The 26,636-nt window shown below is 49.9% G+C and overlaps 12 protein-coding genes across 12 annotated transcripts; 4 read left to right on the top strand and 8 right to left on the bottom strand.

Moving 5' to 3' along the window:
* Positions 1-103: 103 nt before the first annotated feature.
* Positions 104-1,822, bottom strand: M437DRAFT_54993 (uncharacterized protein; the record flags this gene model as incomplete). The annotated part of the gene is made up of 1 exon (XM_041022781.1): positions 104-1,822. The coding sequence occupies one exon, from the start codon at positions 1,820-1,822 to the stop codon at positions 104-106; it is 1,719 nt and encodes a 572-aa protein (XP_040877203.1).
* A 287-nt stretch (positions 1,823-2,109) lies between these two features.
* M437DRAFT_68454 (uncharacterized protein) lies at positions 2,110-2,856 on the bottom strand (the record flags this gene model as incomplete). Its single annotated transcript, XM_041025113.1, has 1 exon — positions 2,110-2,856. One exon carries the CDS (start codon positions 2,854-2,856, stop codon positions 2,110-2,112), a length of 747 nt encoding a protein of 248 aa, XP_040877202.1.
* Positions 2,857-3,515: 659 nt separating this feature from the next.
* Positions 3,516-6,177, top strand: M437DRAFT_87013 (histidine biosynthesis trifunctional protein; the record flags this gene model as incomplete). The annotated part of the gene is made up of 2 exons (XM_041028573.1): positions 3,516-5,931; positions 5,984-6,177. The coding sequence occupies 2 exons, from the start codon at positions 3,516-3,518 to the stop codon at positions 6,175-6,177; spliced, it is 2,610 nt and encodes an 869-aa protein (XP_040877201.1).
* Positions 6,178-7,387: 1,210 nt separating this feature from the next.
* M437DRAFT_68452 (FabD/lysophospholipase-like protein) lies at positions 7,388-8,939 on the bottom strand (the record flags this gene model as incomplete). Its single annotated transcript, XM_041025112.1, has 4 exons — positions 7,388-8,222; positions 8,271-8,555; positions 8,622-8,805; positions 8,870-8,939. 4 exons carry the CDS (start codon positions 8,937-8,939, stop codon positions 7,388-7,390), a joined length of 1,374 nt encoding a protein of 457 aa, XP_040877200.1.
* Positions 8,940-10,161: 1,222 nt separating this feature from the next.
* Positions 10,162-10,672, top strand: M437DRAFT_77609 (uncharacterized protein; the record flags this gene model as incomplete). Its single annotated transcript, XM_041026841.1, has 2 exons — positions 10,162-10,378; positions 10,452-10,672. The coding sequence occupies 2 exons, from the start codon at positions 10,162-10,164 to the stop codon at positions 10,670-10,672; spliced, it is 438 nt and encodes a 145-aa protein (XP_040877199.1).
* A 1,992-nt stretch (positions 10,673-12,664) lies between these two features.
* Positions 12,665-14,221, bottom strand: M437DRAFT_55254 (FabD/lysophospholipase-like protein; the record flags this gene model as incomplete). The annotated part of the gene is made up of 3 exons (XM_041022831.1): positions 12,665-13,808; positions 13,858-14,133; positions 14,199-14,221. 3 exons carry the CDS (start codon positions 14,219-14,221, stop codon positions 12,665-12,667), a joined length of 1,443 nt encoding a protein of 480 aa, XP_040877198.1.
* A 1,828-nt stretch (positions 14,222-16,049) lies between these two features.
* Positions 16,050-16,750, top strand: M437DRAFT_68450 (uncharacterized protein; the record flags this gene model as incomplete). The annotated part of the gene is made up of 3 exons (XM_041025111.1): positions 16,050-16,063; positions 16,183-16,457; positions 16,563-16,750. The coding sequence occupies 3 exons, from the start codon at positions 16,050-16,052 to the stop codon at positions 16,748-16,750; spliced, it is 477 nt and encodes a 158-aa protein (XP_040877197.1).
* Positions 16,751-18,020: 1,270 nt separating this feature from the next.
* M437DRAFT_55089 (sorbitol dehydrogenase-like protein) lies at positions 18,021-19,200 on the bottom strand (the record flags this gene model as incomplete). Its single annotated transcript, XM_041022806.1, has 2 exons — positions 18,021-18,969; positions 19,025-19,200. The coding sequence occupies 2 exons, from the start codon at positions 19,198-19,200 to the stop codon at positions 18,021-18,023; spliced, it is 1,125 nt and encodes a 374-aa protein (XP_040877196.1).
* An 892-nt stretch (positions 19,201-20,092) lies between these two features.
* On the bottom strand, positions 20,093-21,747 carry M437DRAFT_55307 (MFS general substrate transporter; the record flags this gene model as incomplete). The annotated part of the gene is made up of 2 exons (XM_041022841.1): positions 20,093-21,506; positions 21,563-21,747. The coding sequence occupies 2 exons, from the start codon at positions 21,745-21,747 to the stop codon at positions 20,093-20,095; spliced, it is 1,599 nt and encodes a 532-aa protein (XP_040877195.1).
* A 1,056-nt stretch (positions 21,748-22,803) lies between these two features.
* M437DRAFT_87008 (uncharacterized protein) lies at positions 22,804-23,391 on the top strand (the record flags this gene model as incomplete). Its single annotated transcript, XM_041028572.1, has 1 exon — positions 22,804-23,391. One exon carries the CDS (start codon positions 22,804-22,806, stop codon positions 23,389-23,391), a length of 588 nt encoding a protein of 195 aa, XP_040877194.1.
* Positions 23,392-23,407: 16 nt separating this feature from the next.
* M437DRAFT_77604 (NAD(P)-binding protein) lies at positions 23,408-24,246 on the bottom strand (the record flags this gene model as incomplete). Its single annotated transcript, XM_041026840.1, has 2 exons — positions 23,408-23,674; positions 23,725-24,246. The coding sequence occupies 2 exons, from the start codon at positions 24,244-24,246 to the stop codon at positions 23,408-23,410; spliced, it is 789 nt and encodes a 262-aa protein (XP_040877193.1).
* Positions 24,247-24,760: 514 nt separating this feature from the next.
* Positions 24,761-25,962, bottom strand: M437DRAFT_55064 (uncharacterized protein; the record flags this gene model as incomplete). The annotated part of the gene is made up of 3 exons (XM_041022800.1): positions 24,761-25,460; positions 25,511-25,753; positions 25,868-25,962. The coding sequence occupies 3 exons, from the start codon at positions 25,960-25,962 to the stop codon at positions 24,761-24,763; spliced, it is 1,038 nt and encodes a 345-aa protein (XP_040877192.1).
* Between the last annotated feature and the right edge of the window lie 674 nt (positions 25,963-26,636).

Raw genomic sequence — 26,636 nt, 5'->3', positions numbered from 1 at the left:
TAAGAAGTTCTCATTGATTATACTTGTCCATAATTTACATACCATGTGTGTTGCTGCCTTGTCCATCATGCCTGTCCTGTCTGCCATGTCATAGAATCATGTCTCATTCATACCGAATTTTACGTCCCTTCGGCTTGGTGTCGGCGTTTTGCGAATACTGCACGCGTATACCTTGCTCTCTCGCCCATTCCGGTGCATCTGGACTGCAATGCCAAACGTTGACGAATTTGAGTGTCCTCAGAGATGACTTGAGACCATCGACAAGTATGCGCACGCCCGCGCCCGTGATCATCGTCGAGGACAGATCAATATCTTGCAACTGCTTCAGATTGGTAGCGATATGCTTCACCACGTCATCGCTGACATTAGAATTGTGCGTCAGTCGCAGGCTACGCAGGCGTTCCAATCGAGGAAGAGCGAGAAGCGAAGTTATCGGTTGTGCTGCGCCTGTGCATTGCACATGTAGTGTGCAGAGCTTAGATAGATTAGACTGTTTGAGGAATCTGTTATCTGCAGGGTCCGGGTATTTCGAAATGAGTTCAGGGTCTGACAGGAAGAGACTGGCCATGTCTGCACCACAACAGACAAGTTCCTCGAGATTGGGTAGAAAGAAGTCTTTGGGGCTCAGCAGAACGACACTACTGAGTGGCCTGTCAAGATCGAGTCGCAACACGCGAAGAGTTTGTGGAAGATCGTGAAATGGGAAAGGGACTGGACCGGAAGACACGTCGGACGTCATGTCTAATTCGATCAGATTTTTGGCTACTTCTCCGAGTGATAGGATGTCGTAGGGTGTCGCCCAGTCGTTTAGTGCGAGAGATTGCAGGTTTGGCATCAGCGCTAGGAGCGTGGAAATGCGAAGAATATGCATTGAGCGATTTGGTGACTGGAAGTTTCTCATCAACTTCAGACGACGAAGCTTAGGAAACTCGCCTTTCCAATGCAGATTCAGGCTACCGGGTATGATTGCTCTGCACTCGAACTCTTCTAGATTCTCACAACCTAGGAGAAGGCTGGGAAGGGTCATAGATGAAATACTGGCAGAAGCGCCAAGCGTAAGTTTCTTCAGCTTGGTGGCCGATTTGAGGTTGTGGACAAGATTTTCTCCTTGCAACCCGCCATCGACAAGACGGAGTGAGTTAAACTCCGGACAACTTCGGGCCAGAGCCTTGATGACCTTCTCCATGTCCTTGACATGTTTCAAGGTGGCGGATATAACTTTACGTTTGGACGTGTTGATACAACGACTGAGGAAAGCAGACCTGACAGGCTTTTTGGCTTCCGAAAAGTCCAAGTTCATCCAAAGGCCAGGCAAGCTGTTGATGAAAATATTCCACTGCTTTGATACGCGGGTGCAGTATACGATTTGGCGGAAGTTTAGGTACGCTAGAACCATCTCGACGATTTCGATAGGGAGTTGAGCAAAGGGATCTGCGGCTTTGTCGGGCGCGAGGGATAGTAGCAGCTTGTCATGCATTTTTTGAAGCAGCTCAACATTGTTAACCTTCTTGCTGATTCCATGTTTGTAGATGCTCAGAGCGACATCAGTCTTCTGCATTATCTGAAGCACTTTGCCTGCTCTCAAGTAACCAGTAGGATCCTTTTCGAAGATACGAATGCAAGTTCGGGCATCCTTGAGAGCTAGCTTGTGATCGCCGAGCTTTTCATAGACTGCTGCACGTGTGTCGAGCAATTTCACTGTTGGTGATGGTTCATGCTTGATGGCCAGATCGAGGAGGTCTATGGCTTTGACATACTCCTTTCTTCTATATTGGAGTTGCGCATGCTCGAGAAGCTCGATGGTCGGCGGTATGTGAGGCATTCAGTCGGTGATGGACATTGGATTTAATGATGAGAAAGATCAAGAATGTTGTCGATAATTTGACGCGCATGATCGCGCTGGTGAACGGAAGGCGCGTTCCTGATTGAGGGCTTGGCGTGTTCACTTGAACGATCATCTCAAACTGTGACCCTGTCACTCGATTGATGGCACATCAAACCTTTCGTCTTAATGCGTCGTGGACGAGATTTACGATTACATGGTTTTTCATGCTTGCAGGTTTCCATACAGAACAAAAGTCATTAGCTTCATGGATCATTGCTTGTTGCTTAGGTCACCCTCCGTATGCCGACAATTTTGCTGAAGCGGGCCTCGATCTCCTGCATACCCTCGTCCATACTCTCTATCGTATCTCCATACTCGTACAATGCGACAGCGATCTCACCGACCTGTCTTGCAGTTCTCCTGGTTTGGAGACGACTGACCGCTTCTATGATGGCAAGCGCATCAGACCTTTGACGAACCCAAAGAATGCGTTTGCCTAGAGTGACATGGCAGTAGACGTCTCCTTGAGTTCTCGGATCATCCTCGTCATCGAGTTCTCTATCCCATTCCCGTTCTTGGCTGCGAAGTCCTTTCTCAGAGTCCCACGTGTCCCTCGAATTTGGTGGGAAGCTTTTGCGATATCTGCGGCGGCCAGAGGCAGTATCTTTGTCAAGGAAAGGACGTTCGAGTGCTTTAAACCTCCGTGTGAGATGGCGGAGAGTATCCTGCATAGACCTGATGGTCAAGTCGTCGAGACGAGGGAGGGGAAGACCTTTGGGGCGGCGTCGCTTGCCCCATTCTTTATTATGGCGTCGCAGATTTCGTAAAGATTGTCGTTCTTCATACAATTGAACTCGAAGGGTGCCCAGGAGGTCGTGTATCTCGTCATGAGCATTGAGAACCGTTGTGATATTGCCCCAAAAGACACGCAGTAGGGTAGCAACAGTAAAGGAAAATGAGACAAAGCCAATAATAGTGCTTGCGAGCGAGATTGGGGCGAGCGATGAGTGTGCAGACAGTGTGACGCCCATTTTTCAAAGAAAGAGGATTGGGGGAAGATGATATCAAGGCGGTAGTGAGAGTAGCCACGGAATATGTAGAAGAACATGGGTACATGGATGCGATTGGGTCATGATGGCGATCATGAACGGAGCACTATGCTTCTCTGGTATAAGCGACCTACATGGATGGATGACCTGGTCACTGGGGCAGTTGATAGGGCGGTCAGGTTTGGAGCTTTGTTTGTGAGAGAGCTAATGGCACGACAACCGGCAAGACCAAGGATCAGAAGCCGAAGCGGAACATGGATCATTGAGCGCCTACATCGGAGCTTGGTCACAAGCCAACAACGAGCGTGATAGACAAGCTGCAGATTGTCAAGGTAGGCACATGGAAGTATAGAGGGTTCTATGCAGCAATAAATAATGAAAACAAAATGCAAAGACGGTAGAGCAAACATCAGGTGTTGTCAGTCGATTGCGACAAAGAATCAAATGGGCGTTTGTCAGCCAATGACGAATGATCCAACTTTTTCTCAAATCTCGCCCCGCTATCGAGTCATCGCGAAGCACCACGATCAGGGTCATCCTCATCTTCTCATCCGTTTCTATAGAAATCACGCTTTTCTAGTCTGCCAAAGCTCCGACACATCTGCATAGCAACTCATATCCATACAACAGTGGTCCGCACCATGTCGGTACCATTCCTGCCCGCCATTGACCTGGCACACGGCCTCAATGCCTCTACAGGACTCAGCGCCGCCAGCCTTGGTCACGTTGGCGCTGTCTACGCTGTCGCAACCCAACAGACCATCGATGCCGCCTTCGACCACCTGAAACAGACTGCCACCTACTTCAGCACATACTTTGACGTAACAAAGCTCGACTCAACCGACGACATCCTCTCCCTGCTCGACGCCGGTGCCGTCAAGGTCTTTGTTTCCAGTGAGCAGTTGCAAAACATCCAGAACAAGAACGTCGATGCCTCACGGCTAGTCTTGTCGCTCGCTGGTGCTGGTAATTCAGCACTCGACGTCCTGCAGGGCAACGAGGTTGGAATCTACCTTACCGCCATTGCCGACGTTACTGCTGTTGAGAGCCTGCTTGAGGCCTACGGTTCCAACAGACCACCCGTCTACGTCTCGCTCGCCCAGCCCACCCTCGAGAAAGCCCTTCAGATTGCCCACATCAACGCGACTCCCGTCATCGCCGCCCAGCACCTGACCATTGACCCTAAGAGCCAACCCAACCTCATCCCCGCTGCTCCTCTCCTCCTCGCCAACGCTACTACCGACAGACCCGATGGTCTTTTCACCACTCTTGTCACAGATGAGCGCGGCGTCGCTCTTGGCCTCGTCTACAGTAGTGAAGAGAGCATCTCCGAGAGTTTGCGCACTGGCCGTGGTGTCTTCTTCAGCAGAAAGCGTGGTCTTTGGTACAAGGGTGAGACTAGCGGAGACATTCAAGAGTTGATCCGCATCGACAAGGACTGCGATGGTGATGCTCTCCGTTTCATCGTTCACCAGAAGGGCAGAGGCTTCTGTCACCTGGCAACCCCCACATGTTTCGGTGACTACGCTGGTTTGTCGCGTCTCGAAAAGACCCTCTCGAGTCGCAAGCGTTCTGCTCCCGAAGGCTCCTACACTGCCCGCTTGTTCAACGACCCCAAGATGCTGTCAGCAAAGATCCTTGAAGAGGCACAAGAGTTGGTTGACGCCACAGACAAGGACAACATTGCTTCTGAAGCTGCCGACGTTATCTACTTTGCTCTGACCAAGTGCATTGCCAACGACGTCTCTCTTGAGGATATCGAGCGCAACTTGGATGCTAAGAACTTGAAGGTCAAGAGAAGAAAGGGTGACGCCAAGCCTCAATTCGCCGAGAAGGTCGGCATGCAAGTCAACGGAGACAAGGAAATGGTCAAGGAGGCTGCTTCGGTGCCGAAGGCTAAGGAGGACCCAGCAGGTACTGTTGATGGCAGAATCAGCATGCGTCGCTACTACACAACCAAGGAGACTAGGGACACCGTGCAGCAGGCTCTGCAGCGTCCTTCTCAAAAGTCGACTGACCGCATTATGGGCATTGTCAACCCCATTATCGACGGTGTCCGCAAGGGCGGTGACAAGGCTCTGCTCGAGTACACTCACAAGTTTGAAAAGGCTACTTCTCTTACCAGCACCGTTCTCAAGGCTCCCTTCCCCGAAAACCTCATGCAGATCGCTCCCGAGACCAAGGAGGCTATCGACATCTCATACGAAAACATCCGCAAGTTCCACGCTGCACAGGAAACCGAGGATCTCCGTGTCGAAACCATGCCTGGTGTTGTCTGCTCTCGCTTTGTCCGTCCTATTGAGCGTGTCGGTCTGTACGTTCCTGGTGGTACTGCTGTTCTTCCCTCGACAACTCTCATGCTCGGTGTTCCTGCCAAGGTCGCTGGCTGCAAGAAGATCGTTATTGCCTCTCCTCCTCGTTCTGACGGCTCAATTACCCCCGAGATTGTCTACGTCGCCCACAAGGTCGGTGCTGAAAGCATTGTCTTGGCTGGTGGTGCTCAGGCTGTTGCTGCCATGGCTTATGGTACTGAGTCGGTCACAAAGGTTGACAAGATCCTTGGACCTGGTAACCAGTTCGTCACTGCTGCCAAGATGATCGTGTCCAACGACACCTCGGCTGGTGTCAGTATTGACATGCCCGCCGGTCCTTCAGAGGTCATGGTCATTGCTGACAAGAGCTCCAACCCCGCCTTCGTTGCTTCCGACTTGCTATCACAAGCTGAGCACGGTGTTGATTCGCAGGTTGTTCTCATCGCTATCGACATGAGCGAGGAGGAGCTGCAGGCTGTCGAGGATGAGCTTCACAACCAGGCCATGGCTCTGCCCCGTGTTGACATTGTCCGTGGCGCCATCGCTCACAGTCTGACGCTGGTCGTCAAGACTCGCGAAGAGGCCATGGAGCTGAGCAATTACTACGCCCCTGAGCACTTGATCCTGCAGGTCGAGGATGCTGAGGCCTATACCGAGACCGTCGAGAACGCCGGCTCTGTCTTCATCGGTCCCTGGACTCCTGAGTCAGTTGGCGACTACTCTGCTGGTGTCAACCACTCTCTGCGTAAGTTTGATCCGTTCCTTCTTCCTCTGAACACCAAGCTAATACATCACAGCCACCTACGGCTACGCCAAGCAATACTCGGGAGTCAACCTCAGCTCCTACGTCAAGCACATCACCAGCTCCAACCTCACAGCCCAAGGTCTGCGCAATGTCGGCAAGGCAGTCATGCAACTGGCCAAGGTCGAGCAACTCGAGGCCCACAGACGCGCTGTCGAGATTCGCATGCAGCACATGGACAAGCAGTAGATTTGCCCGCTTCATCCAGTCCAATCTTGTCCTTATGCGAAAAACCTTGTTGGGTATCCTTTTTTGGTGCATGCATTATGAGAAAAGTGATGTTTCTTTTGGCTAGACTATTGTTTACTTGTTTTTGTATAACATAACATACATTGTTCTTCTTCATGAAAATTGCGCAAGTGATTTTTACTGTTCGATGACTCTGTGATGCTACTCAGAGCATGGAGAAGTAGACAGAGACGAATGACAAGCCATGCCCGAGGCTGAGCGTTTGACGTGTCTTTCCACCAACAGCTATGTCTATGGCGATGCTAGCAGTCGTCTTCGCGAGACATTGCATTGTGTTGTGAAAGGTAAACAGAGGCGATGCACAACCGAATGGGTCGGGACGTGGTTTGATAGCAAAGAGCCTGAAAAGCCGTGGATAAAAGTGGAGACGAGTTGATCAGAGTAGACGAGACTTGTCGGACGAGCGAGATGTTCAACGATGTCGTTTGCTAGACTTGTCTTCAAGACCATATAGCAGAACTCTGCTCACAGCACAATGTTAGAGTTGTTCAAAAACGTGGAAGGCGAAAAAGAGAGAAATTAGAAAGTAAATAGAAAATGAATAGAAAAAAAGCACTATGGTATCTAACTAAAATCTATAAACAGTATGTAGTGGTATCGATATGTTCCTACCTTGTCCCTTTGTGCCTTTCCAATGGTTTACAAATAGGAGATACTGGTCTCAACAAAACCCAACTAATGGGTTGTACGTCCACTATCAGCATTTATTCAGCAACGCAGGGCAGCCTTGAGAGAATAGACAGAGAAAAAAGATGCATCTGAAGAGACTGTGAAACGCGACGTGCCGCCTACAAGCAAGATGAATGCCAATCCCCGGATCAATCTTCCCCGGAAGACACAAGAATCAGTTCTCGCCGAAGTGAAGAATGAAGAAATATGGAAGAGAGAAAACAAGAAAGAAAGGAAGGAGGTAACAGAAGCGGAGAGCAATGCTGGCACGAGCTGTTATGCAGTCCTGGTCAGCATGCGTCGAAGACGAGTTCACTCCATTCTAGTGGTTGTTGCTCGTGTGAGAAGTGGTGTCTATTCTCAGACCAGATCATGGCGCGGAAAGTCTTTCTCCACCTAGAGGGCTCTCGCGAGATATCGTGTTGAGCCTGGAACCTGTTGTGTTGCGCGGTGTTTGAGGGTTCTGAGGAGTTCGAGGGCTCTAAGACTGCAGCTCATGGGCCGAAGACGATGGTTCCATGCTCGGTGATGATGCCGATAACTCGACTGTGTCGCCCGATGGTGGGGGTATGTTTGGGGGCTGATCTCCTGACGCAGGCACATGTGCTCGTCGTCGTCTGCGGTGTTGAACCAGATCTTTCGCAAGCTGTATGAGTCGTTTTTCAACTGCCGGTCTGTTGACGTATCTCGTGACTGCTGTATCAATTGTGGCAAATGTATGATTTCCACCACCATTGACGATCTGACAGTCGTCTAGCTTCATCTTCTCCAGTCCCCTGTCCACATTGAAGCGATAGTAGACACGACTGTCCTCCCCGCCAACTGCTGCTTTCAGTAGATATCTGTGGATAGGCTCGGGATCAGTCATTGCTTTGATGGCTCTCTTGAAAATACTCCGTATCTTTAAGATGGAGAGACCTCCGCTCGTGATCCGTCGAGGGGCCTGAAGCCCAGTGCCGATCGATACCAGAAAGCGGATCCCGTCTGTCGATGCTCCATGTGGACAGCCTCCTAAAGGGTGATTCTGATGCATAGAACCGACCTCGGCCCACGCAACGTCGGAAGGATTGTTGACATCAATGCCAGCGTCGATATATTTCAGCCCATCGATCTTGACTGAGCGAAAATAGGTCGGTGCAGCTGATGTGGCACGAGCGATCTTGCGGATGCTAGACCCCCGTTGAGCATCGAGGTTGAGGTGCAATTGTGTGAGATTACCAGTGTTGGCGAAGGGTGTAGGATTGAAATATGACCGGAACAGGTGAAGCTTTTCGTACTCATGGTTGTCGGGATTCTCTTGTATGGCAAGTACACCCCTAGGTGGTTTAGCGATCGTGAAGACCCAGGCAACATACGACACTTACACACGACAGGGCGCGGGTTGATCTCCTGATCTCTTATTTTGAAGACGATTCTGCTCACTGATGAGAAGAGGATCCCAAAGCTGTGGGTCTGAACCGTCGTTGTTAGGCGAGTGCCTCTTAGCAACCTCGTTGACGATTCTCTCGAGTTCTGAACAGTCGTACTTATTTCTTCCTGGGAAAAAGAATGGTCGTTTCTTCGCAAAGATTTGTGTGCCAAATCTCTCGTAGACATCGATGCTCTGCTGGATGCTCATGCGAAGTCTCCCAAGCATGATTGAAATGATTCTGTTGTTGACGTCAGCGCGACAATTCAGGCCTTTGGAGGTGTTTCCAACTGCGACTTTTACTCACCCTCCAGTGCTCGTTCCGAACATGAAATTGAAGTAATCGCATGGCAATGGGAGATCATCTTCTCCGGAGGTCGGCTTCGATACTTTCCCAGGTTCCTCTCCAAGTTCGCCTTCGGCAGTACGGATATGGCGTAGGAGCTGCTGTACGATCAAAAGTGATGCATAACCTCGTATGCCGCCACCATCTGAAGCATAGGATCAGTCACAGAGATTCTCGAAAAGTTGGGCTCCGGTGTGGTTGCAGCTTACCAAATGTTAGAACTGCTTCTCTCAAGTACGGCTCACATCGACACACAGCATCTGTCTGTGCCTGGCTCATGGTGACACCACAGGCAGGGTGATTCTTTCCTAAGACTGTTATGTCGTACTGACTGCCGATATTTGTAGGTTTTTCACTGCTGCTCGCCACTCTCGGCTTCTGCGTACTGCGCCAACCTGATCACTCGGGTCATGTCGAATGAGGCGCATTGCCTTGTACGAATACTCGTTCAGGCCGGGGGCCAAAAGCCATTGCTGAGGCATTGCAACGCACTTATTGCAACCTCAGGTGCGTCGACGAGGCTTCAAAAAAATATTGTCGAATTATTGGCGAGGCTGCAGAAAGACGCATAAATATTGCAGATGTCTGCATACTTGATCATGCGCTTCCTCAGCCGCACTCCCATCTGACCAAAGAATCAGCGATCGCGACTATAGGAACTCTGACACCTTATGACACACGGTATGCATCCCGGCAATGAATCGGTTCTGCTTGTTGACTCGGAACTTACATACATGGACCCCTATTGTATGGACTTCACTACTTGGGTATACCTCGACACCCTATCATCACGAAATTGTCGCGTGACGCTTATCCTTGCTGCGCCTTGCATGTTCGTTAGAACGACCTCTGCAGCTCAGCCCCATGTATGCCTCAGCTACCGCTCCAGGACACCGATCAACTTGATGGGGCCGGCCTTTCTCAATCTTCTCGCCGGTCATGTATCATGTGTACATCCCAGTCGTGCGGCTTCCAAGCCTCCACTCTGTACTGGGCATGACCAATCATGGAGAAGCACATTGACCGGAGATGTACAGAAAAATGCAGCTCGTGATGTAAGGCAGTTTCATTCAACACCATTGTGTTCAGGTTGGGTGATTGGCTCTAGTCTAGAGATATGCAGCCCAAACGCATCAACATCACTTGACCTGTCAACTGGTACTCAATTTCGAGAGGGCATGCTATATCCAAAGGGAGAAAATGGTGCTCGAAGCTGCAAGCCGATTTCACCGGTAGGTCTGAGATAGCCTCGACCCTACTCAGCGTAGCCCTAGCCGGGCTGGTATAGTTCGGCGATGCACGGAAGTACTGAACGGCTAAGAAAAGCAAATATAGGATATCGTTCACGCGCGGCTAGCCACTCAGTCGAGGCATGAATCTGCAGTCATTCCCCTGTTTGGGAGCCTCTGTGGTTCTGTGATGTATAAGTAGCCTGTGCCCACACACTTTGCGGTACACAATTTTATTTACAACCAAGAATTGACTTCAGTGGTCTTAAGAAATGTGCATATCGCCCTCCGATTCAAGCTCAACATTATCACAAACAAAGCCTTACAAACCAAAATACCAAATGGAAACCCAATATTGCGAAAAGTCAACTCCAGCCTCGTCCAAGCATGGTCCGGACGTCGACATACTGAACGTGCGATCGAGCTTCAACGAGAAATTGATGCGGATTGAAGCCGAACCTCGCGATTTCGTCTATGTTTATGACTACAGTCAGAACAGGACGAAACGAATGAGAACTCAAGACTTTTTCAAAGGTTCCCAGCATATGCTCTGTCTTCAAAGTCATTAATTGCAACGCTGATAGGGAAGGAACAGGACATCAACATATTGACCAAGTAACAATACCATACTCAATGCGCAGTGTACCTATCAAGACAGGCACAGGAGGTTTTGGTGGTGGTCACACTGTCGTTGCTAGGGTGCATGTCAATATGGCATTGAGGGTTCAGCGGTGGCTTGGTATGCAGAAGCAGTTGTATATCGTGGATGCGATAAAGGGATGAATCCTCGATCCACGATAATGATCGGCACAATATGGTAGATTTTCTTCTTTGTACCTTCCTCCAGCTAGGAAAGGTTTCTCTTTTGCGTATGGTCGATGATCTGTCTTGCAATTTTGTTTTGTTTTCTTTTTTTTTGTCTGAGATTTGATGCCATTCAGTACGAGAGATATGTTGTTTTGGTCATTTTCGGCTGAATTGATCTCATGGAACGTTCAAGGAGGGCACCCTGATCACCAGGATCCAAGCCTTGTCCTCAGCTGACGCCATGTGTTTCCAGTACATATCAGATACACGCTCTCAATACCTTTGTTGGGCCTTCTGCTGTATCATACGCCACATCATCATGAACAACTCTTGATTCGAAGTCCGTAGCCTCCACATCTTCCGAAGCGCCCATTGATTCCTCCAACGAGGACCCGCAAGTCTCCTGAGCTCTTCCCTGACTTGTCGCATAGCCAATACCTCAATATATACTGTCAGCCATTGTACGGAAGCGGCGCTGCTCTCCACAGACCCGTGAGAGGAATGCGTTGACAGATTGATTCATGCTCCTGTGAATTAGCGCCTCCACAAACATGAATCTAACCATACTCAAACCAAGAGGCTCCAAACCGGCGCTTGGGTAATCCTGGTCTCAATGTTGAACCACTTTACTTGCCGAGCAACTTGAAATGACTTCCAAATACTCTCCAGATCTGGACTACTTCCTACAAGTCGTCTTCGAGATCTGTCCGGAGATCTGGGTCTGGGGTCGCACCAAACAAGCACTGGAGCCTAGGGAGCCTTCCACTTTCTCAGTCAGCTTTGCTGCCTACATGATGCTAGCGTGTACTTACTCCATTGACCAGAATATATTTCCGAGTTGACTCATCCAACAGGTTCAATTGCGTGTTCAAGAGGCAAACCATCAGCTTACAAGCACAAACAACTCGCCATCGTATATTGAGATACGCCCACCTGACTCTGCTACCTGCACAATACCGTGCCTACCTAAAGAGCCAACACACGTCAGACGTTGACTCATCGAATATTCTCGATTGAGTATTGGAGGAACGAATCATCAGCTACTAAGTACAAACTATTCGCCTTCTCTATTTCGAGAAGCGCCGACCTGATTGCCAAAGTTGTGGATCTGGAATTTCCTCTGATATAGGCTGTCACATTTCAGCCTTGGTCATTGCATCCAAAATGTGTACATGATGGCATCATAAGGCTTCGGTATCCCGACATGAATACTCGCCAACAATGATCTGACAAGGACGAATGAGCTTATCCAGCGCTATGGCAGCTATCAGTTCCTGCATCAAAAACTTCAAGTCTGGGCCAATGGCGGAGAGTATCCGCCTCAGATCGCTTGTTGACTACCGTGATCTATCATGTCAAGAGGGCGCGTACTTGGTTGAAATGGTCAGGGTGTATGTTCTCCAAGATCTTTTGCGCCATAACTATCTTCATAATCAAGAATAAACTGCTCTTGTTTGCTATACAGAATGAAGTTTACGCCAAACGAGCTCACTTTTACATTGTTCTTCTTTTCATTCGTCTCACTCTTTGGTGCTCCTAGAACTCTTGACTGCCCATCGTCCAACAGTTGTTTCGATCCCGTAGCAACATGACACTGGCCGATTGCGATCCATAAACATTGAATGTAGCAATACTCAGAAGATGTGTGAGTCATTCATTCACGTGTATCGCAAGCCGTCTTTGTCCTCGAGGTCATGTATGAGAAATACAAGTACACATTTTTGTATTTTGCCTATACTATGTAGTCAACACCAACGTCAGATCAAGTATGTTAAGAGAGTGTCCACACCAAATGAAGCCTTGAGTTATGTGGGAACCAATAGCCATTTCTTGGGTTCAAAAGAGAAGGAATGTACATGGACCAACGAAAAATGTTAATGACATGGGTGAAGCGATCAATTTGGGGTATATGCGGATCAAGGTAAACAAGGAAACGGAAATAAGAAAGGGGTGCAGAGATGCGGGTGTTTAACTTGGAGTATCTAGTGCGGACGGCGGAGGAAGGCTACTTTCTCTGTCCGACGATGCAGCAAAGTCATGTATACCAAGGCCTCTATTGTCCCACTCCTGCGGAGGGGTATAGTACTCCAAGATTCGTGAGCTTGGTGTGTTCCACTCTTTCTGAGGAGATCTAGCTGAGTCGTACATACATATCGGACTTGTGGGAAGACTGCGAGTAGAGCCTTGCATCGGGCTTCCGGGCCCCAGCTCGGGAATCATCAATCCCGTCGGCATCTCTGGCATCTGTGCAGGCATTTCGATAGCCCGGAATAATGGCTCAGGCAGCGAGGGTCTTCGATCTGCGTTGATGGTACCGTTAGAAAACTCGTCGCTTTTATACCTTTCATCCATTGAACTCGGTGGTGGGCCAGGTATTGTAAGGTTGCGGTACCACTCGTGACCGGGATTGCGTCTGTCCCGACGATGCTTGACAAGCTGTTTAGCAAGAGATTGTGCATTGTCCCTAACAACTCCGTTGTTGAAGTAGTTTCTGACCGCGCTTTCAATTCTGCTGAAGGTGATGTTGTCTTCACCCTTGACGATGCATTCGTCGAGCTTCATTTTCTTGAGGTCCTCCTCGACATTGAAGCGGTAATACACACCTTCATCCAAAGCGCTGTGCAAATCTTGATGTACCGGTTCCGGGTCGGTCATCTTCTTTAGTGCACGTCTGACGATGCTCAGAAGTTTTGGAATGGGACCTGCGCCTCTGGTGATCAGTTGATCAGCTTGCTTGCCTGTGCCAAGGGAGACCAGGAAACGTATGCCGCCATCGAATGTTCCTCTTTCAGATGGTTTGCAGCTACCAGACGGGTGATGTCGGTGCATAGAATTTACTTCGTATCTGGCATGTTGGCTCGGATTGTTGGCTAGCAGACCACCATCCAGAAGCTTGAGACCGTCCACTTCGATAGACTTAAAGTAAGTTGGAGCGGCAGAGGTAGCCCGCGCTATCTTCCATATGGGAAAGTCGAGTTTCTGTCGATGGAGACTAATCGTGAGGTCCTGCCGTTCGTTGGCACTTGGGGGCGTCGGATTGAAATACGTTCGAAAAAGGTGGAGTTTCTCATCCATGCCACTGTGCGTGTCACTTTGTACTGCAAAGACGCCCCTGTGTAACCGTCAGTGGCCGCTTGCAAGATTTTATACTGGAGGCATACACGCGACATGGTATGCATCTATTTTGCGCTCGATCCTGTTTGTTAGGATGCGATTTGTTCAACACGTTGGAGTCTGCGATCGGGGCATCTGTGTTCCCACTACGCCTTTGTACAACATCTTTTATGATTCGCTCAAGCTTCGTGCAATCATATTTGTTCTGACCCAAGAAATGGAAGGGCTGTCTCTTCTCAAAAATTTCGCGGCCGAGGTTGCGGTAAGTGTCGATGCAGTCGTTGATGCCCATACGAAGTCGACCGAGCATGATGGCGATGATCCTGTTGGGCGTCAACGCCTTCCTCTTGAGTCTCACACCATCGTCTTCGTCCCGGAACACACTTACCCTCCAGTGCTTGTGCCGAACATGAAGCTAAAGTAGTGGCAAGCAAGCGGCATCTCGGTGTTGTCCCTTCCGTCGGTGCGTGGTGCTCGATGGCCTGCTTCAGCCATCTTTGTGTCGCACCAACGCTCCTCGTCTCGTATGAATTCTAGAATTCGTTGGAGAATAAGAAGAGACACGAGACCCCGAATGCCGCCGCCATCTATCGATTCTTGATTAGCTGCAAGAGCTACCAGCTGTGCGACCCAAGCTATTTACCCAGTGTCAAGACCGACTCTTTCTTGTAGGTTGGACAATCACACCTCATGAGATTTGCGTGGCTCATGCTGAGGTGACTCAAAGGGTTATACACATGGTGAGACAGCGATAGATTGTTAATAAAAGAGCAGGTCTACTGCGTAACGTATTTGCAAGACGTCCGCGCATGGTCTGAACAAGGCAACCAAGGTGTTCAACGAGTTCGTGCCAATGGCGTATCGTTTGCTTCTGCTGCGTCCATGTCAACAGCTCAGCCTCAGGTAATGATCATGGCTGAGATTTTGGGGGCCGTATGCGTGTTATGTTCTGGCTGTTACATTAATGAGGCTGCAGGAAGATGCGTCAATATTATGCAGGGTCAGTCACACGCCTCTCTCTCTATCTTGCCTTATCGGTAAAGCATCAGTCTCTGGAATCTCTGCCAGCACAGAATGTGGAGAGCAGAACAAAACTACAGCTTAACCTACGAAGAGTCTGCTCTGAAGATGTGGCCATCTCAGGTCGACCACAAGCAAACGGCGCTTTTTCAGTGTAGGTGGAATGGTACTCGAGAACGCCCTCGCTGATGCTGGATGATCAGGCCTCAGCAGATTCGAAGTCATGCTTGGGGGCCATCTTCCTCAAGTACACCTGTATGTATACTCAGAGCCTTCGCACAGCCTGCATAAGAACAACATTCTCGCAGGAGCCCCTGCTTGCTAGGATAGCCTACGGGCTGGATTCCCACCAGAACTAGACATGGCTAAGTGCATGCATGGAAGGCTCGGCCTTACTGACATAACATTCCTCGCTCAGCCGGTGAACTGAGCACATGTACTTGCCATTCGACTCGAAGTCCTGTGTTGCGGTACAGCACAGCCTCTTGAATGAGTGCAAAGCACGCCTATCTACTTTTCTATTACTGACGTCCGGCTACTAAGCCTCATAATTGCGTTCCTTGTTGGACTTTCCTTTCGTCTGGCCTAACAAATCCATCCTGACACCACCTTCAAGCTACGCCTGACAATCGAAGGTTTGCGTAAGCCTATGCACCATCCACGCACGTTGTATTCAGTCACGATACTGATTATCTTAGATCTTCGCGATAACATTGGACTAGTGAGATTCATGGGCGGTGGACGCGCGCGTGTCGCCGCCATCATGAACGTACCCTGTCAAGACGCTAACATGCAACGTACTGCCATCCACCGTTCGCTACTCTGGAACATCACCTGCACTCTGCAGAAGTGTGTGCACCAAGGCTGCTAGATCATCATCATGTGTGCCGTGGCTCCGACTCATTGGCAAGGCTGAGCGGCAATCAAGATCAAATCGTGTTTTTTTGCCTTTACAGTACTAGTGAGCGCTATGAGGTAGACAAATGGCTGTCCTCCTGGGACTCTTGCTTCTTCCCATCCTAGTCACCAGCCATATTGCCATGGGGTCTGATCATGGCCCACTGGCGCCTGCTGTATCGATCTCAAATGATCTTAATCATATCTCAAAGGCAATATCAGCCTCTGAAATGAATGAAACTACTGTGCCAATCAGCCTCCTATGATAATAGCAACTCAGTCATCCAGAAATAGACCGTCTTCGGTCATGTTGTAAACAGACATGGCTGTGGTCAAGTGAGGCTGACATGGCTGCATCTGCTGTGTCTGAAAGAGGAACCGAGTGCGGACTGTTATTCATACATCTTCCGGCCGGTCAATTGTTAAATAGTCAGACCATCACGACAACATGGCAGCATATCGCAACTCTTCCTCAACTCAGAATCAATAACTCCAGACACTCTGCGGGATTTATACTCGGATATGGAAATTCCAAAGCTCGTACACGATTCAGAAGACGGTTTTCCCCAAAAGGAAAAAAGTATCTGTCCCGTAAGGAAGAGCTCCAGCTTTGACCGCAACGAGTTGATGCGAACGCCTGAGGCTGAGCCTCGAGAATTTGTTTACGTCTACAGCTACAGCGAGAACCGAACACGACGGATGAAGAAGCGTGAACTCTTGAAAAAGCTTGGTACGTTCACCGGTTCCTCGATGTCATATCTCTGGCCTCACAGAGCAGAACATACATCCTCGTTCTATCACATATGTTTCGCGAACTCTACTGACCTCTGAACAGGAGATCAAGAATATGACCAAGCAAAAATTCCATACTCGATAGGCAGCATACCCATATGTACAGGCAATGATGGTTTGGGAGGAGGAGAGACTGTTGTTGCCAGAGTACACGTCAATACAGCATTGCGACTACAGAGATGGCTTGGGATGCAGAAGCGACTATACATCGTAGATGCCATCAAGCTGTGAAGGTTGAAAGTTATCTACAAACACACTCGTTCGTTTTCAGATGCCAGGCTCCGGAAGAGACTGAAGGAATCTTGTTTTACTTCACTCGTTGTTCAGCGTTCTGCAGTTGCAGATCTTGTTGTTCCTTCTCGAATGTTTTGTTTGTCGACATTCGCTTCGCCGCTTATATCGGAAGGATCAATCTTGGTGGAGATGGTGGAGGGATCATACATTATGGTCAGGAGAGCTTCAGCCTTGTCTATCAGCTGACGCCTTTGTGTTGCTTACAGTACCTACCAATCTCTATGCAGACACATGATCAAATTATCGTCACCAGTACCGTTCGAGGCTGACCTTGTTGCTGCTGCAATAGTGTGCTACATTGTCATTGGCGCCTTCTCTCCATTCACATCTGTCTAATGTTTCCATTCACTGAGCATTATATCAACTTTGAGCGAATCAGCAACGACCTCGACATTCTGATCTCGGCTCTGTACATCCGCCATCACTACTTTCTCAGACTTGCTGATCTGCCCAACCTGATAGTCCATGCACAATGCTTCCCAAGGGCATCTGATCTCACCGCCATCCTTTCGGCACCTTAAGCCTACTTCTCTCCACACATATATGACGCTCAATGTTTACCTATTAGCCTCCTCAGACCACTACATTCATCCTATATACAATTCACACAAATAGATTGATTTGTTTCAACCCACGAATCAAGTTCGCGACCCATAAATAAACCACTTCTATGAAGCTCATCTACACGCTGGGCAGATCAGCTGGAAAATGTCGACCTTCTGACTTGATTTCTGTACGTAGATCAGGCTACCACTAACTTTCCGGGCTCCTGTTTCTGTCCAGCCCTATCAGTTGTGCAAGCTGATGGCTCGGCACCTCTAGTCGTACCGCCAGCCTTCTGAGGTCCCTCGCTTCACACCTTCTGATTTGCCAAACATTCTGGCACGTACTATAACCTACCAGCTACGAAATTATCTGGATCCTGCTACCTGAGCAGCGGATAGCTCAGCCGTGGACACGTGGATGACCAAGTACCCGCTACCCAGACGAGAAGTTGTCACATACTGACTTGCTGATGCGGATGCCCTGCTACCAGCCACGTCGATTGGCTAGGGATTGTAGTCCAGAGGTGATTGGAAGGAAGTTCAGATGCTTGTCGAAAAAGTATTCTCATTATCATCTCGAATGTATAGATAGTAGAAAAGGAAGAAGAAATGTCCCAAACCATGCATGCTCGTGTGAAGATATGTTTTTTGTCACACCCAATCTACCTTGACTCGCCCTCCTCGAAGCTCTGGATTTGCACCTTGATGGCGCCAGTCTTGGGGTCTGCCGCTGTCTTGAAAGCCTCAAGAGCATCCTCGATCTTGAAACGGTGGGTGACCAACTTCTCAAGGTTGATGACACCTCCTTGCAGCAAACGGATGGCTCTGGGCCATGTGTTGGCGTAGCGGTACTGGAACTGGAGGTCGACCTCGCGGGTGCTAAGACGCATGAAGGGGATCTTGATTTCATTCTTGCCGACACCGATGACGAAGACCTTGCCGCCGAACTTGACCGTCTGGATGGCTCCGGCGATGGAGCTCTCGACACCGGTGCATTCAAGTGCAATGGCGGGCTCGACGCCGCCGCCGAGCTCGGTGATGGCCTTTGCGAAGTCTTCGGGTGTGTGCTTGAAGTCGACCTTGTGGGTACGGACTGAAGGGCAGAACTCCTTGGCGAAGGCCAGACGGCCCTCGTCGATGTCGGTGATGATGATGGGCTCGGCACCGGCGGCCTTGACGCAAGCGAGTGTGACGAGACCAATGGGACCGGCACCGCAAACCAGGATGGGGTCACCAAGTCTAACCTCTGCTCTTTGTACACCTGCCAAAGCAACACTGAGAGGCTCAAGGAGAGAACCGTTCTCGTAGCTCATATCGCCAATCTTGTGGCACCACATGGCGGGGTGGTTGACGTAGCGGCGAAGGAGACCGGGAACGGGAGGAGTGGAGCGGAAGAGAACAGAGTCGCAGCCGTTGTAGCGACCAGTCAAGCAAGGCTCGCACTCGCCGCAGATGATGTTGGGCTCGATGGCAACGCGGTCGCCGACCTTGAGCGTCTTGACGTTGTCGTGGACGGCAACAACGACACCTGCAGATTCGTGACCGAGAATGTGGTCGTCTTCGACAATCATGGGACCAATGCAGCCTGCGTGCCAGAAGTGGACATCCGACCTTGTCGTCGTCAGTTGCCATGGTCTCGTATTGTCCAAGTTGTGCTGCTACTCACCCGCAGATACCAGTGCTCTTGACTGCGACTGTGACCTCACCAGGAGCAAGCTTCTCGCCGCTCTGAACCTGCTCGAGCGAAGGCTCTGCTTCGGCGACCCAGAGATCATGTGCAGGGTTGGTGTAGACACCAATGTTCGACATCGTCGGCTTGACCATTGTTTGCGTGGAAGTCATTGTGCTGGATGTGGAAAGAACTCAACGGGGGATTGAAGAGCTGCGAAGGCGAGGAAAGAGAGTATGTAGGGAGAAGAGGAAGAAGAAGGGGCGACAGAGAGATAAAAATTGTTAAGAAGTACCTACCACCTTAACGTCAAGCTCGTGTTCTTTTGACCCGCAAAAACATGGTCGCCCATGGAGCATATCTAACCGGCGGGGTAAATGATCGCTGAATGAGGGGGGATAAATACACCACCGGGCCTGCAGGGTCCTGGCCTACGCGTGTCACGCTGACCATTTCGAGTCCACAGCGGTGCAGTCCACACCTCGATACGGCGCATATTCATGGCCATGGCTTCAAATTATCCGAGTTCATGAGTCGAGCGTCGAGGTTAAACACCTTTCGAGCAGAGGTTTTGTTCTCCAGGGTTCAAACAACGCCCGGCTTCGGTCGGTAGAATTGCTTTGATCCGAACTGTTTCATCCTTGATGGTTGCTCTCCGCATATCAATGTGACACGCAAAGTGCTGACTCGGTCCAGGCACTTTACGATCAAGGTAGAAAAGAAGATGCACCGGCCGATCTCCCAACTTGTGCCTGTCTATCGTTCCTTCTCATCCGTTCGACGGTCTTGTTCTGCAGATTTTGGAAAGAGCATTCTCACGGAGCTCTACACATCAGGCATGTTCCGATTGGTCGGTCTTCACCCCACATGATCGCCGTCGAGGCCTCGGACATATGCCGAGGTGTCTTGGCGTGCCTGAGGCATCTAAAACTTTGCCATCGAGTAGGTTGATAGCGAGTGTATGACATCCATACATTAAATTGAATCGCTTGATGTCGATAAAAAGCACACTTTTATTGCTATGTGGGTATCTATGAATAACACAAACATATATAGTCAGCTCTTTCAAGCCTCTTCACCACCACTGCCCTTGACATCATGCTCATATCTCGCCTCTTGGATGAAAGGACTCCTCGCTCTGATCTCCGGTCCCTTCAACAACAGAATAATAGGCGCACAAGCCAGCGCCAACGACAAGAACGCCAACACCGAACTCGCCCACTGATATCCAAGGTTGGTATACATACTCTGTGCAGCAAGCGGCAGGAATGCAGAAAACACATTCTCGCCAAATGCTACCGCTGCGATCGCTGAGCCGGCGTACTTGGAGTATGAGTCCATGAGGTATTGCGCAATGGACGAGCAAACGATGTTGATGCCGAAACCAACCATTGCTAGCCCAATCGCTGGAGCTATCCAAGGAATATCTGGATACGATGTCCATGCATAAATGAACATACCTCCAGTCATGCCAAAGAAGCCACCTACAGGAGACATATAGAGTCTAGCTTCCGGAACAGGCGTACCAGGATCAATAGGATTGGACTTTGCAGACCGGAAGTAGAAGTGAATGTTTGCGTACGAGACCCAGAACCCAAGCAGTTCTCCAATACCAACGGCAGCTTGGACGTAACCAGTGCTGTAGGCTGGCCAGCCATATAGACCTGTAAAGACCTCCTCGATACTCTGAGTGAAAAGGTAGACGAGTCCTACAGCAAAGGCCGACCACATGGTAAGTGAGAAGACAACCCATTCTGTGAAAAGCATGTATGCTGGTCTTTGTACTGAGGTCTTGACAACCTGCCAGATAGGAATATGGTTTAGTTCGTCGCGTGTATATGCTTTCTTTCCAGTAGCTGCACGGATCTTCTTCGCACGTTGCTTGAGGATGACAGAACCACGGGTCTCCTTGATGGTAAAGAAGAAGAGCGGGATGAAAGCGCCGTACCAGATGATTTGGATGTAGAAAATCCAACGCCAATTGAGGAATTGGTAAATGGCGCCTCCAACAACAGGACCCATGGTGCTGCCAAACAAGTAGACGGTAATGTATAGTTCCATAGGTACTGTCCTGCCACGGTCTCCAGCCCAGATATCGCAGATGATGCTGCTGATCGTGTTTCCAAGTAGTGAGACGCATCCGCCAGCAATGAAGCGAGTAACCACCAGTGTTGCAAAGTTTTGCGCGACTGCCGAAGGTACGATGAAAATGATCAGGACAATGTAGGTTATCAGGTAACCCCATCTGACTCCAAAATCTTCGAGGATGGGTAACAGGATCATCATGAAGACACCACCACCTAACGCCCAACTCGCAATCGGCCAGTATGAGTTTGGGAAGTGTGCATCACTGATACCGAATTGGCGGTTGTAGGCTTCGGCAGCAACAGCCATCGATGTTCCGTTTAGAAGAGCGATGAATGTTCCAAAAAGAGCCACTGATGTGAGAATCCATTTTTGTCGCACTGGCCAGTTGAACCTTTTGCAAATTCTTGTCAGCTATCATCTATTTCCAAGACAATGTACAGAACATACGGGTTTTCAGGGTCATTAGGCCCATCCCAATCCACGATTTCCACATCTGGATCGATTTCTTGGCTGGTCTGTGATTTCTCTCGTGCTATATGTTGTTGCTCGTCGACTCTATTTGCTTCTAGTGTATCTGAGCTACTGTGACCCCATGAAGGCTGGTCCTGTGTAAGTTGCGCTGACTGTGTCATGTCATGTGGCGACTAGCAATGCAAGAAGAGCAAAATGGTGAGCCAGGAACTCAAGGACTGGAGGAACCAAGCACCGAATCTCAGAGCAACGAAAGAGTCAAAACAAGCTCAAGGACAAGATGGCGGGCCATGGGCGTATTTCAAGAATACTGGCTTGAGAAAATGCTTGGTCAGAACCGCATGAGACCGAAGCGTTTATGCGATGTTTTGTATAAGAGATGAGGCTCTGAAGGCTTTAACGAGAAGTTGAATGCGGCAAGGAAATAGGCGTTTTTGACATCATTATGTAAAAGGAATAAGGGAAAGCTAAACAAGTGCCGGAACAACGGTTTAACCCTACCCTTGTGGTTTTCATGATCTAGAGATGCCATGAGGATGGGTTCTCAGATGTAATGCTTGAGTGGCGCATACACTTGTTTAGTTGCCCTACCCACAACCTTCACCTACCTTTTGGTTTTATTGAATATACAACATGGGAACAATGAGTGGATGGCGGACTTAAGAGCGTTGAACGTCATCGGACAAGACGTCGAGAAGATCCAATATGCCAAGTCGCACCGAATACCCTTATCCGGTTTAGACTGGTAGGATGTCTGTTGCATCTCCGCGTCTCCAGTCGTGCGATTCTCAAGGACGGCCGAGAGGTGATGAGGCTGTGGTGCGTGTTGAGTGGTGAGAGTGTCTTTGAAAGGGCGTGCAAACGATCAAGAAGATTGGTCAGCAGAGTGTGTTTGGTGTTGTCGAGGCGGCAAGCTCGGTCTGTATATCACGTCTGGATATAAGCAGACTCTTGGCATCCGAGGGTGAGGTCTTCGTAAAGAAAGGACATGTAAGAGAATGGTAGGAAAGCTGTGTGTGAGGTTGCGAGAGAGATCAGAAGTGCGAGACGACGCATTGCTTTATACTGTGCAAGGTACTGGGAAGGCTGGTGTCGCAAGCCCATGCAAAGCGGCTCGATGATTATAGCACGGGCCTCTTTGAGATAAGCAGTCTTCGAGGTGATTACAGTCACTCGCCAGACGTAACCTTGTCCACGACAAGCATCCATACAAAACAATGGCACCTCAACTGGAAAAGGCGCTCCAGCTCATTGACGAGGCTCATGCTCAGGATCCGAAGAAGGTCACAATCGATGGAGAGGAAGTGCCGTACGAGCTTCACTATGCTCGCCAGATGACCTGGTACCTCGAGAGACGCGCGCCAGATGCCTCAGACCCTCTCAGACTCGCCATCCGCGCACAGCACTTCCGTCGCTGGGAAGTCCCTCGCGACTCGTATCCTATGACGCGCATCGGCTACCACAGCTGGAGAACGTTCCTTAAAAAGAGACAGGCTCAGCTGGTTGCTCCCATCATGGAAGAGTGCGGCTTCAGTGCCGAGGACATACAAAAGACCAAGGCCATGATCGAGAAGCAAGGCTTGCGCGAGGGCGATCCGGACACACAGGCCCTCGAAGACATTGCCTGCCTCGTCTTCCTTGACGATCAATTCGAGGCTTTCGAGAAGACTCTTGACGAGGACAAGATCATTAAGATTCTGCAAAAGACGTGGGTCAAGATGAGCCCCGAGGGTCACAAGATGGCTCTCGAGCTGCACATGTCGCAAAGATGTCAAGAGTTGGTCGGAAAAGCCTTGAGTGCTTGAGCTAGCTATATCGTCCTCAGATGTGTCTACCTCCATCAACACTGAAATTGGTGCCCGTCACGAATTTGCCCTCGTCCGATGCCAGGAACACACACGCATTGCCTATATCTCCTGGGTCCGTCAGTCTACCCAATGGGATCGACGCTGCAAACTTGTCTCGGTTCTCCTGCGTGTCCTTGACTCCGACGAACGACTCGAACAAGCCTGTCGCGGACAATAGCGGAGCAATCGCATTGACTCTGATCTGGTCTGGGCCGTACTCCGCAGCCAGTCCCATGGTCGCCTGTAAACAAGTCAGCTAGTGTGCCACCGCCGTCCAAGGACAAGACTTACATTCGACACTGCGCCCTTACTGGCATTATACCACACCAACCCAGGTCTCGGCCTTACACTCCCACTGCTCGAGATATTGATGATACTTCCGCCCTGCCCCTGCTTCTGCATCTGCGGCACCACAGCCTTGACACTCCAAAAGATACTCTTGACATTCACACTCATGACCCTCTCAAACTCCTCTTCCGTAACCTCTCCAGTCGGCTTGTTTCTGTACGTGCATCCAGCATTGTTGACCAGAATATTGACTCCGCCAAATTCTTTGACTGCCATTTCCACAACGCGTTGCCAGTCTTCGTGCTTGCAAACATCCATGGCTACGCCTTTGACATTTTGGGATGAGAGTGAGGAGGCGCTGCTTTCGGCGCCAGAGCCATCCAAGTCTCCGATTATCACTTTTGCGCCTTCCTCGATGAAGCGGCGGGCGATTGCGTAGCCGAAGCCTTGGGGACTGGCTCCTCCAGTAACGATGGCGACTTTGCCTTTCAGACGGCCGAGTGAGGGTTCCGAGGATGAAGACATTGTGTTTGTTTTGTGGTATAGGAGACGTTCTGAGCGTAATTCGTAGTGCTTGAAAGTAGCTTCCCAGGCTGGACTGTAGTAATAAATGGAAATTGTCAATCAAGCTTACATCTATATGTGTTTATGGTTGCTGGTAGATGAGGGGTTGCACCTCTTCTGCCAGGCGGGGCATCCGAAACCCCGCAGTGATCATCCATCTTTCCTATCTTCTTGTGACGATCTTTATGACAATTGGGACATGCACTGTCGTGATGCGAAGCACTTCTGGTTTACGAAGCTTCTATACATTCCAATGGCTAGAGTGTCGCCGTATAACTCTAGTGGCAGATGCGTCTGATCGTGACATTGTGACATGGAGATCTCAAGCAAGCGAATTCTGGAAAAAGATATTCATACAAATATACAGCCATGCAAGAAGGTAAATACAAGAAGAGACTGTGCCATCTATCGACTACAGCCTCAAACAGAGAAGCGAGTCAAATCATCTTTTGCAAGTTACAGGTGCAAAGGCATTCTAAATGTCGTACTCGTAGACGTATTGAACGTTGCAGTTTGCATCGTCGGAGCTGGAAGAAGCTGAAGGTGCAGCAGCGCTGGTGGCCTCAACAGAAGTGGCAGAGGAGGATGACGACTCGACGGCAGCGGCGGATGTGTATGCTGCAGCGGACGACTCAACAGTGGCAGCAGAGGAGTAGGCAGCAGCAGAAGACTCGACGGCAGCAGCAGCAGTTGAAGCGGACGAGACAGCAGCCTCGCTCGATGAGGGTGTAGCAGCGACCTTCTGAGCAGCAGAAGAGGAAGAAGCAGCAACAGGCGATGACGAAGAAGCAGCGGCAGCCGAGACAATAGATGGGTAGGCCTGAGTGCCATCATCGGCTCTCTTGCATCCACTCTTTGCGGTGATAGCAGCAGGACACTCAACACGCTCAAACTCCATCTCAGGGTTGTCGGCATTCTCGAACCAGTCAAAGCGGAAGCCACAGCCAGGTTGCAGGGCCTTGGGGAAGGCACTGCATGTGTTGGTGCTGATACCGCCGTACTGAGCACCCCAGCCGGAGGCGGGAGCGTTCCACTCGTCAGTGCAGGCGTTGAAGATACCGACACCGCCGCCGGGAATGGCAAGGTCGAACTGGTTGCTGCCGAGGTCACCGCCAGTGTTGGTAGCCTGGACAATCATGGTCTTGCCAGCAATGGAGGTAGTAGTGAAAGTGAGCCTTCATGTGGTTAATCACATTAATTTTTAGAATAAGCAAGTATGACTTACTTGTAGCAAGAGCAGCACCAACTCTCCTCTGAGCCGCCGGCAATGTTTGCGGCAGCGAAACCGTAAGCAAGGTCATCAGAAACGGCCCAAGGGGACTGGTCAGAGCACATGTATGCAGAGCCACCGTCACAGGCGGAGGCAGTGTTGGCATCAGTCAAAGGGTTGTCGTTCTTGTCGCAGGTGGTAATAGGAGCCGAGACATCTGCCTTGCCAGGCCATGCGCAAGAGCCCTTGCAGCAATCCCTGAAACCGAAGTCAGCACGGGATTACAAGGGTGGTTACCTCTACCGCCCAGCATGTATGCTCTGATCTTCGCCATGAAGATCTATATCGTGTACACTATCGATGTGGACTTACCAGTAGCGGGTGGTCTTACCAGTCTGGGCAGCGCTGGCCACGCTGGCAAAACCGGTGGCCAGAGCCAGCAGAGCAATGGACTTGATAGAGTACATGATGTTTTGATTGCTTCAAATTCGAAAATGACGAAAAGGGTGTTTATTGATGGTCGCAGACCTTGTAGAAGAGAATTTGGAACGAGTGTGGTGTAGACTGGCTACTAGCAAAAGAAGGACTGATATTTTGCGAAGAAGATGGTGTTGCAGAATAATGTCTCAGAAGAAGGAAAAGAGGGGATTATATGGAAAGAACCTACCACATAACCTAACATCTAATACGAAGCAGATCAATAAGGAAGGGTTGAAGCCTGAGGATCCGAGATCACGTCTCGTCTAGGGCTTGTATACACGAAACAACCTTAAACAAGCTTGCTGTGGGTCGGCCACTCGACGCTGCAGTTCTGGCACGTCAATTCAGGTTTCATAGATTTAAGGAAGATGGTCTGGAAGTAGAACCGAACCCGTGCTGTCTGAGCTGTTGCGCAGTCTGCGTCGAAATCCCGATGACATGAACGACGGGGGCCTCAGACGAGTAACTTGTTGGGCAAGGATGAGATTGCGGTCTGATGGAAGCCTTCCGCTTGATTACTTGACTCATTGACAAGAGCTGCACGACATATTAACACGAAATTTTGTTGACCTTCTATCGAATGTCTAGACGGCGCTGGTCGATTGATGAACATCGGCCTACGAGTATGGATCCTTCGGTCGCGGTTTTCATGGCGCTTGGT

The sequence above is a fragment of the Aureobasidium melanogenum genome (assembly GCF_000721775.1).
Source record: "Aureobasidium melanogenum CBS 110374 unplaced genomic scaffold scaffold_21, whole genome shotgun sequence".
Classification (NCBI taxonomy): domain Eukaryota; kingdom Fungi; phylum Ascomycota; class Dothideomycetes; order Dothideales; family Saccotheciaceae; genus Aureobasidium; species Aureobasidium melanogenum.
The sequence above is the reverse complement of the archived record's forward strand: the minus strand, read 5'-3'. Positions and strand labels throughout refer to the sequence as shown.